This window comes from Cyphomyrmex costatus, unplaced genomic scaffold (assembly GCF_001594065.2).
Source record: "Cyphomyrmex costatus isolate MS0001 unplaced genomic scaffold, Ccosl1.0 scaffold2731, whole genome shotgun sequence".
Classification (NCBI taxonomy): domain Eukaryota; kingdom Metazoa; phylum Arthropoda; class Insecta; order Hymenoptera; family Formicidae; genus Cyphomyrmex; species Cyphomyrmex costatus.
This window is the reverse complement of record NW_017276835.1, coordinates 18,471-29,788: the sequence shown is the minus strand read 5'-3', so window position 1 is coordinate 29,788 and position 11,318 is coordinate 18,471. Positions and strand designations below refer to the sequence as shown.

The 11,318-nt window shown below is 38.6% G+C and overlaps 1 protein-coding gene across 1 annotated transcript in view; it reads right to left on the bottom strand.

Moving 5' to 3' along the window:
- Positions 1-10,187: 10,187 nt before the first annotated feature.
- The window catches only part of LOC108774781 (general transcription factor II-I repeat domain-containing protein 2A), a 6,023-nt gene continuing 4,892 nt past the window's right edge, over positions 10,188-11,318 (bottom strand). The window contains exon 2 of the mRNA XM_018540978.1: positions 10,188-11,308. Coding sequence (XP_018396480.1) covers positions 10,188-11,308 — 1,121 coding nt within the window. The remainder of the gene's footprint in view (positions 11,309-11,318) is intronic.

The window sequence follows — 11,318 nt, the reverse complement described above, 5'->3', positions numbered from 1 at the left end:
TACATATATATATGTAAATATATATAAAAATATATAATTAAACATATTATAGAAAAAAATTTTTATTACAGTAATAAAGTAAGAAAACCATAGCGCTATAATGTGCAAATTTAATACTTATATGTAATTTTAAGTCGCGTGCGTTATAATAAATGAGCACCTATAAGTACATGTAATCATAATCTAATCATCAGTCCACCGTGTCAGTTTTCCGAGGCGATAAGCCCGAGTTGACTGGCCGGTCTCCCTCTTGTTCGCTCAAGTCACCTCTTTGATCGGAAGTCAGTTGTCCGAAGCATCGCCCGAGTCAACTGACCAAGATCTGGTGGTCGGTTAGAGGTAGTGCACCAAGGCCCACTCACGGCCCGTCTAACGCTGTGCGCCTCCGAGGTCGTCGACGTCCACCAGGAGCACCCACGACAGACCGTCCGGCTCAAACCCACCGAGAGCTTAAAGCCTGGCTCCAGGAGGTTTGATTAGAAGCTCCGCCATAATAGACCACCTTAGGGGGACTGATCGCCGCCTTTTCTTCAGTTATCATACAAGTAAGCCATTCCCGTTCCCTTCGTTATCCCTTCCCCTTCCTTAATAGGAGTATGCGTATGAAAATAATGTACACGCAACTCCAATTTTTTTCTTCCACAATTACTAACCGCTTCAATTTTAGTGCGCACTCGGGGTACGACTAGGGAGCCTCGCCCCAGAGGCCTTTATATTAAGGACTCCCGCCGGAATCCGCGGCCTAGGCAACTTCCGATGCCCGAAAATACTACACCGCCGCTCCCCGCAAACACTACGCCGCCATCTGTCCCTGTTAATATCACACCGCGCCCCTCCGTAATAGTTTCTCCGCCGTCTCTCTCTACGACACAAACACACACCACCACACACGTACAATATCCCGAACCCTCCTACTCCCCCGTCGATCCCTCAGAATTCCCTTTAGATCTCTCCAAATTCCCGCTTCTAATTGATTCCCCCTCGATTTCTCCTCTCCCTATGCACGAGAGATTCCCTCCCCTTTCCGTGCACGAGATTCCCACTCCCTCTCCGTTCACAGAACTACACTCACCTTCCCCCGTCGCCCCCTCCTTTTCCGAGCAGACTTTCTTTCCTCCCGTCACCCCCTCCTTTTCCGAGCAGACTTTCTTTCTTCCCGTTACCACCTCCTTTTCCGAGCAGACTTTCCTTCCTCCCATCACCACCTCCTTCCCTGAGCAGACTCTTCCTCCCCCTGTTACTACCACCGTTTCCCCAGCCTGCGAAATTGTCATGTACCTCCCCGGAATCTCCATCCCCTTTTTCGTTCGGCTGGACGCCATCCGACCCGCCGTCCCCTGTTCCTGCTAAGGGAACTTCTCCTAACTCCTCTTCCTCTCTCTCTCTTCACCCGTCCCACACTCACACTCACACGATATTTGTTATTAATACCTTAAGTTAGAAATAATCAATTCGTATTTTTGTATTCACATTTTCGTAATTTTGTATTCGTATTTTCTTGTTTATAATGTTTTTTTATTATATTATCATAGTATTAAATAAATCTATAAGAAATGTAATTTTAAAATGTAAAAACCATCTAAATATTATTTATTAATCCTTCTGGTATTCCTCCTCATTTCCCGTAACATTTAAGATCGCACAGGTCCACGCCCTGGTCATAGAGATTATGTTCCCTGATCTGGGGTGGAATTATGCCATATCAACTAAAAAGTCGCAATCGCTACAGGAAGCGACCGAACGATGTCGATTTCAACTCTTAACGGTAGCATGCCAAATCAAAATACTACGGTCGACATTTGCTCGATCGAGATCGGGACAAAGCGATCGAGAGTATATGGCAACACTGTTAGAGAGTCGTCTGAAACGACGTCTTGATGTCTAAAACGACGTGATGACAATTTCTTAATCCCAAAGTTAATTGTTTTTGCGGTTGTAATTAAAATATTATTTTATTCTAACTCTTTCGAAAAGAAATAAAGGTAAAATACTACTCTAGATATTATATATAAATGTATTTAATGTTATTTCGATCAATTAGATGATGCCTGTAAATCTCCTCATGATAGAAGAATTGGCAGAAATTGAAAGGCAGCAAAATATGCGAGATTTTAACATTGAAAGGAGATTAATGCGAAATAATTCAAGCCCGTTTGAATTAGAAGATAAACATTTTATCAGGACGTTTTGTTTGTCAAAGGAACTTGTACATTTTTTAATTGAATGTTTGGTACCACACATGAACATAAATCCACATCCAAATAGTTTGAGTGCAGAAACGAAAATATTTACAGCACTTTTATTTTATGCTACTGGAAGCTATCAGCGATTAATCGGACAAAGTTATAATATCTCTCTAAGTCAGTCGTCGATTACCAATTGTGTAAAGGAAGTGTCACAACTTATACATATATACTCATCTGCGAAATGAATACATAAAATTTCCAATAACAGTCCAAGAAAAATTAATTGTTAAACAACAATTTATGGAAAACACCCAATTCCCTGGTGTAATAGGAGCAATAGACTGCACTCATATTCGAATTCTTGCACCTACAGTTGAAGAGCACAACTATATTAACCGGAAGGGGTTTCATTCAAAAAATGTACAAATTGTAAATATTTTACTGTAAATTTTTTATAAATATATATTTTATTTTAAATATTTTATTATTGTAAATATTTTATAGCAAATATTTTTTATTAAACTTCATTATTTTACAGATTTGTGATTCCGACTTAAAAATTTCTAATATTAATGTCCAATATGCAGGAGCACACGATTCATACATATGGAGAAATTCTAATATATACAGATACTTAAAAAGATGTTTCGAAAGAGGAGATCATTCATCTTGGTTATTAGGAGATTCAGATTATCCATCACAACCATGGCTTCTGACACCAATTTTAGATAGTGTAGCTGGATCTCCTGAAGATCAGTACACAAAAAGGCATTGTTCTGCAAGAAGTCGTGCATAGAGTGTTGCATTGGTGCATTTAAAGCCAGATTTCGTTGCCTTCTAGGAGAGAGGGGACTACGATATGCCTCTTATAATGTAGGAGTGATAGTAGTTGCTTGTGCGGTTTTACACAACCTTTGCATTCAGTATAGATTGCCTGAAAATGATTTTGACATACCAAACATTGAACATATTAGAAACGACAACGTAATTGCCCAACATTATGATAATTTAGTAGAAGGTAGAAGGATCAGAGACAATGTAGTTCGTAGATACTTTAATTAGTTTTGAAGTTAAAAAATCACGTAAATTTTTTAGGAATTCTAATGTAGTACTACATATCTTTATTATTTTAATCAAATATAAAAATATACAAAAATATAAAAATATACAAAAAAATAATTAATACAAAAACAGGGCTACGAGCCAACATTAGTTAAAATATAAAGGTCTTAGCAATAAACTGTCATTAATTAAAAATAAATAAATATAAAGTTTAATAAAATATAAAAGCATACGTTTCGACCTTCATTAGGTCATTTTCAATGTTAAAATCGCAAGATCGTTAACAATGTACAAACTATTGTATTATAAAATTATAAACGCAAAATAAAGATGTATATAAATATAAAAATTTTTTTTTTATATAGATGTTTAATCTCACTCGCATAATTAAGTTCATAATCATATCGTGCACACCAGCAAGAGTCCAAAAAGCAAAGCAATCGTCTAATTATATAGTTTATGGACTACTCCACATTTCTAAATCAAATCGTAAAATACAGTATCAGTAAAAATGAATAAAATGTAAGAGTCAATTATCAATCAGTAAAAAGAATCAAATCAAATCGTAAAATACAGTATCAGTAAAAAAATAAATATAATGTAAGAGTCAATTATAAATCAGTAAAGAGAGTCAATTCTCAAGGTAATAAATTGAAATGAATATAATGTAAAATTACAACATATTGTACGTACATCATATCTATATTGTTAATTTAGTAACAATTAAATTAAAAAATAATTAATTACCTTGTAATTGTATCGAAATACAATTATAATTAAAATAAGTTAGAAAAATGCGAAGAGAGAGTTGTTATAAGATGTTGACAATAAACAATTTAAAATAAGAATAACCGAACATCTCAAGTACAAAGGAAATACAAATGGAAATAAGGGGAAAAAATTAGGAAGGGGTAAAAGTGTAATAAAGTGGGAATAAAAGTGAAAAAGAAAAGGAAATTTACGAAGGAGAAAGAGAGTTTATTATCTGAGAATAAAATTCTGGTAAATGATACAGAGGCTTTACATTTGCATTGCAAAAAGTGTTAGTAATATTTTCTAAAGCATTTCGAATTTGTAGCAGAGCTTGACTATTTTCTTTGTTAGATTCTAAAATGACATCTTTAATAGAGACTAGAGCTTTTGTGTTTTGATTTAATGAAGTTACTACATCGTCTAGCTTTGTCAAAGTTTCGTTTTGATATTTCTGCATCAAATCTCTTCTAATTTGTAAATTTGGGAAAAAGATTTGTAAAAAACGGGGACATAGCGCTGACAAATGTCGGCTTCGTAATCCTCAAGCAAGGCAATCCGTTAATATTTTACAGGCAAATAGCATTGTTTGTCAATTATGTTCTATGTCTGGCCATAACGCTAAGAATTGTCGAACAAACAATAATAGTAACAATCAAAATAAACTCTCGGTAAACCTGTCAGTGGTGTAATAAGCCAGGACATTCGGCTAGTAATGGTTGGAAAAAACAAAATGAGCAACGTAATATACAAAACAAAACAAAAGTCATTTGTCAAATTTGTGTTACGTCCTGTAGACTCCACGATTCTTTTCTTTCAAAGGATCTTGGTCAGCGTCATGACCAGAGTGAAATTTACGAGAAGGGCCCGAGCGCGGATATCTGATAATCGAGGCCTAAGTAAACACCACGCGCTGGGAAACTCGTAAATGCCACTCAAAAGAAAAATAAAACGAGGAAAACAACTTGCGTACAAAGGGCTGACGGCGATAAAAATTGCGAAACCACATATTTCTAAGCGGCCATTAGATAACGAACACTCTAAGGTATCATCTGGGAACTCTAAGAAAACTAGCTTGAAAAGATAACTGGCGCCATGGCCATTGTGCCAAATCGTAAAACTCTTAGAGAATTTCCCACAGCAATGTTCATTTGACATCTAATAAATGAAGCGCGGAAACCGACGACTCTTCTAGTCATATATTTTTTCTACAACAAAGCGCAACTGTAATTTCCTACGCATAAAACCCTCAAGAGAAATTGTAAATTACTTTATTTTTCTTAACTCCCCGAGAACACGCGAGATCAACCTCGATAGGACTAGCAAAAATCGTAAAATCCTTTATTCTCAGAGCTCTTCCTAGAAGACGCTTGATATCAACATCGATAGGAGTTAAGAAAAATCGTAAATTATGTCACAAGTTGCTAGCGTTGCAAAAATTTCCAGACAAAGGAAAAGCCCGCCCTTTTGGGGTATAAATACGAGGCCCTCGGAAGCGCACAGCGTCAGTAGTAATCTCCACCATCACCGTGCCAGTAGTCCGAGGCGATAAGCCCGAGTCTACTGTCCGGCCTCTCTTGTTCGCGCAGTCACCTCTTTGGTCGACAGTCAGTTGTCCGAGGCATCGCCCGAGTCAACTGGCCAAGATCTGGTGGTCGATTAAAATCAGTGCCTCGAAGTCCACCAGGACCATCCTCGATCGACCGTGCGCCTCCGAGGCTTCGTTGAAGTCCACCAGGACCATCCTCGATCGACCGTGCGCCTCCGAGGCTTCGTTGAAGTCCACCAGGACCATCCTCGATCGACCGTGCGCCTCCGAGGCTTCGTTGAAGTCCACCAGGACCATCCTCGATCGACCGTGCGCCTCCGAGGCTTCGTTGAAGTCCACCAGGACCATCCTCGATCGACCGTGCGCCTCCGAGGCTTCGTTGAAGTCCACTAGGACCATCCTCGATCGACCGTGCGCCTCCGAGGCTTCGTTGAAGTCCACCAGGACCATCCTCGATCGACCGTGCGCCTCCGAGGCTTCGTTGAAGTCCACTAGGACCATCCTCGATCGACCGTCCTCCTCCGATTTGTACAAGTAAGACATTTGCGTTCCCTTCCTTACCCTTTCACCTTCCTCAAGGAGTATATGCGTAGTAAATATTGTGCACGCAAACTCCAATCTTAATTTTTCCACATTCTCCACTCAACACCACCCTTAAATTTTAGTGCGCACTCAGGGTGCCTCTAAAGAGCCTCGCCGAAGAGGCCCCTACATTAAGAAGCGTAAGAGTCTGCGGCCCCGTCAACTGTTCGCTACGCCGCTTCTCCCTCTAGACGCTACGCCGCTTCAACCCGTAGACGTTACATCGCGTCCGACAGTCATTGTTACGCCTCCCTCTGCTCAGCCCGCCACGGACACACGTACACTTACACCGACACTCGTACAGTATCCGGAACCTTCCTACTCCCCCGTTGACTCCTCGGAGTTTCCCCTTAACCTCACCAAATTCCCGCTTCTAACTCCCCTCGATTCCCCCTCGATTTCCCCTCTCCCAATGCACGAGAGATTTCCTCCCCTTTCCCTGGACGAGATTCCCACTCCTCCATTCGTAGAACCCCATTCACCTTCCCCCGTCACCACCTCCTCTTTCGATGAACAAATTCTTTCTCCTCCCGTCACCACTTCCTCTTTTCCCGAACAATCTCTTCCTCCTCCCGTCACCACTTCCTCTTTTCCCGAACACTCTCATCCTCCTCCCGTCACCACTTCCTCTTTTCCCGAACACTCTCTTCCTCCTCCCGTCACCACCTCCTTCCTCCCACAGACTTATCTTCCTCCCTTTACCTCTTCCTTCCCCCCACAAACTTCTCTTCCTCCCGTAACCACCCCCTTTCCCCCACAGCCTTCTCTTCCTCCCTTTACCTCTTCCTTCACCCCACAAACTTCTCTTCCTCCCCCCGTCACCAGCTCCTTCCCTGGGCAGACGGTTCCTCCCCCTGATCTCGCCGATCTCATCTCACAACATGAGATCATCGTATACATTCCCGGGATCCCCATCCCCTTTCTCGTTCGTATGAACGCTATCCGACCCGCAGTCCCCTGTTCCTGCCAAAGGCACTTCTCTTAACTCCTCTCCCGTCCCACTCTTACATACACACACACACACACACGCGCCTGCGATATTTTGTAATTTTATTTACCAACCATTGACTCTATCTAACCAACCTATATTATATAGTTTTTATATGGATTATCAAATTATTAGAGTCATAAGATTTGACATATTTTATTAATATTTTAAATTTTAAATTTAATTAATTTGTAATTCTTATTTTTACCAATAACTTTATTAATTTGAAATTTTGTATTCATTGTAATGCTTATTTATATTGTTATAGTCATTAATAAATCCATAAGAAGTTTAATTTTAAAATGCAAAACCCGTTTTAACTTAATTTCTTAAACCCTTCCTCGTATTCCCTCATCCATTCCCGTTAGATCGCACAGGTCCACTCCCAGGTAAAAGGGATTAAGTTCCCTGACCTAAATTAAAGGACCAACGATCGTGACCGCTCTCGGAAAAAGACGTCATAGTGTCTCTTCGAGACACTGACCCATTTTCCGGAGCATTTAAAGGTACGATCGACTCGCAGGACACTCCACGGTGTGTACCTGCGAGAGCCCGAACTCGGTGACGCTCCTCCGATGCCCCTTCCGAAATTTGGGGATCGAGCGTGACCGAATATCGGGCAGAGTTCGTTGCGCCCTTCCGCAGCTCCTCCCGAAATCGGAGCTTGGACGTAACATTTGCAATAATTTTGAACATGTTGCTAAAGATTGTCGAGCTAGGATAGGGCAAAGTGTGGCACCTTCCAGCTCATTATTCTGTCGTTACTGTAAGGGACAAGGGCATCTCCTCGAAGGTTGTGAATTACGCCTCGCTAGCAATAAAATAAGGGAAATAAACGAACAGGGAAACTCCGACGGCTCCTTGAAACCGGGTGTGCAACAGGGGCCCGAGCGAGCCTCACACCCGTCGACATCGAAAAAGGCCCAATAAGCAAAAACGCTTCAGAAATACGTCCTGTAACGGTGACCCTCGATAAGCATAGTCGCGTGCCTACCGTTCAGATAAATTTTTGCAAATCTTCGCCACCCGTAACTTTTATGTTAGATACCGGTTCTGGGCCGAATATAATTAAAGAAGATTTCGTGCCCAAAAATAGTATTGTTAATTATAATAATATTTTAAAATTAAACGGCATAAATATCCTGTCTATACGCTTGGAGAAATAAATTTACCCCTTTTTCAAGAAGATATTATTTTTCATATTGTGTCAAACGATTTCCCAATTTCGCAATCCGGTATATTAGGTAACGATTTTTTCAGACAAACTTCGTCAAATATAGATTACGCAAAGGGATATTTAAATATTTTAGGAATTAATGTACCTTTCTTTTCACCAGAAATCATCATCGCACCTCCACGATCTGAATCTTTATTTTTTGTAAGAGTAGGAAATCCTGAGATAAAAATAGGATACGTGCCGAGATTGAAAATAGCCCACGGAATCTATCTAGCAGACACGATAGTAGAGAACGTCTCTGGAAAAGCATACCTGAATATTATAAGTACGTTAGACGAAGAGGTTGAAGTGCAAGTGCCTACCTTACGTCTCAATCCATTGAATGAATTATTTGGCGCTAAAGAAGAAACTACGAATAAAGTTTGCGACGCAATCCTTATGGAAAATAATGAGGAAAACAGGAATGAAGAAGATGAATCATTAATTAAAACAAAGATGGTAATTAAAATATTATTCAAAATGAAGATGAAAATGAAATTAAAAATGAAATTGAAAAAGAAAATTCGAGAGGTAATAAAAATATTATTCAAAATGAAAATGAAAATAAAATTAAAAAGGAAATTGAAAATGAAATCTTGAGAGATAATGAAAATCTAATTAAAAATCCCGATCGAGAGGAAGGCTTCCGTGCCTTCTCCAAGGCTCTAGACTCCCAAATCCTTGGAAGGGGACGTTACCAAACCCTTCCTGAAAATTTAAATAATCCTAGAATTGCAGAGAAAAGTTTCTGCACTTCCCTGTTAAATTCTACTCCTGTCGATTGGAAGGAGGGAAGTTACCAAACATCACTATCCAATGCGACTCAATCTTCTTTAAAGGGATCAAAAGAAAAGGCTCTCTCTCTCAAAGAAATCAGATTTCCAAAAATTGGAATATCTACAAATAATAATAATGATAATAAAATCTCTCATGTTACTAATGAAAAACTCCAAGAAGGAGAACAATTTTGTAATTCAAACATTAAAACAAATTATAATTGCAAAAGAAAAAATAAACCATCTTCAAAAGTTCTTGCGTCGATCCAAATCAAATCCCAAGATATTATTGATAAATTTATGCGCAAACGAAAATCAAAACATAAAATAAAGAAAAATTACCAGAATGAAAATGTGAACGACTCTTCACACAAGTGCCTACATCAGGCCTCGGCAAGAAATGCAACTTTCGGCCGTTTTTCGAATCGACTCCGCCTACCGCTGTCTCCCTTACCTCACCACCCGCGCGCAATCCAAATGCCGCGCGACACTTAGGAGCGTACTAGACGCTCATAGACGTAAGGAGCATTCGTTCGGGGCGCTCGATACGCTGTAATCTTCATTCTATCTTTTTTTTCGCACATTACATACGAAACTAATAGTGAATTCGGTTGAACATATACTAGTGCATATTAGTGCACATTAAAGCCGTTATAAACAGATTTAATCCGTGTAAAAGTAAAATGCAAATATTCGAATTACAAAATACAGATTTTACATAACGGCACAATAACATCTATTGCAGATCTCATGGTTTAATTCCGTTTTTATATTTATATTAAACATACATTTTTATAATTTCAATTTGTGTACGATTTTAATGTGCGTCAGTGCGCACTGAGTGCAGATCCAATCGAATTCGCTGTAAGATAGAACGACGCAACGTGTGAGCACTAAAAGCGAATACATCCAATGAATTTTCAAATAGATTTCCACATCACCCTTGAGGTACTATTGTTGACGCGTTTTTTTTTAAGTGGTATCCCCAGTAGGCCTAGTCCACTGATAAAAATGATGAATTGTACGACCATTTAAATTTTTAGTAATTGAACAAAATAACAGATCGAATTAAGAAAATTCAATACGATTTTCGGAATCTTTTACGGGCGAAAGCAGAAACGTCGATTTTCATATTACTCGTAGCGATCCGTATAAGACGAGGTAAAGAATTATCACTCAAGGAAGAACGTCTTTCATTTTTTATTAATTTCATTTTGGAAAATGATGTCTCACATAAATATGTGGATCCAAACATAGAATGAATTCGAAGTCCGAAATCTCGAAGCTTGGGATATGATGATTCTTTCAACATTTTGTAAAAATCGACACCAGTTTCTTTAATCGTTTTAAGCGAAATATCGTTCTGTAAATCAAATAATTCATCCTGCAAATCAAGATGCTGTTCTTCAATTGGAGCTGTAAGGGGATTCTCGAAAAGAATTAATTCGGTTTTAAGTTTCTCGAAACAAGTAAACCGCTTATCGAATTCGTCTATTAGAGAATCTAGAAAATGAGTATATTCTTTGAAATTACAAACATTGCCATGTTCTTCGAGAATAATCTGACATGAGGGAAAAAAGTGAAATATATTATCATTTAAGTGAGATTTCAATGCCTGTAATTTTCTTCGAAAAGAATTAACATGACTGACTAACTGGGAAATATTTTGATTCATCTTTTGCAGCTTTAAATTGAGAAACCTAAGTTGATTACTTATATCAGTAATAAAAGCGAGTTCAGTAAGAAATGTGACATCTTCCAAAAGGGATATATATTCATGAAATTTTGATTTGTTCATTTCTTTTAGAAAAAGAAGAATCTCTTTTCTTATTGTGAAAAATACTTGTAAACATTTTGCAGCACTAAGCCAACGAACTGGACAATGAAGTGGGACATCTGTGTAAACAGCTTTATGTTCGTCAAGAAATAATTTAAATTTTCGGTGAGTCAGAAATTTGTGTCCACCTTTAATTTCATTGATTATTTTAGTGATAGTCTCCATAGCTGTTGAAAGTTTTACAACTTTACCGGCTAATGCTTCCTGATGTATTATGCAATGTATAATGGGGATATTTAAATTTCGCTGTTTTAATTGGCCAGCAAATCCTATCTTTGAACCTGTCATCGCTTTCGCACCGTCAGTTGTAATCGAAGAACATTTACTAAAATCTATGTTAAACTTTTTAAGAGTTTCTTCAACTGCCAAAAA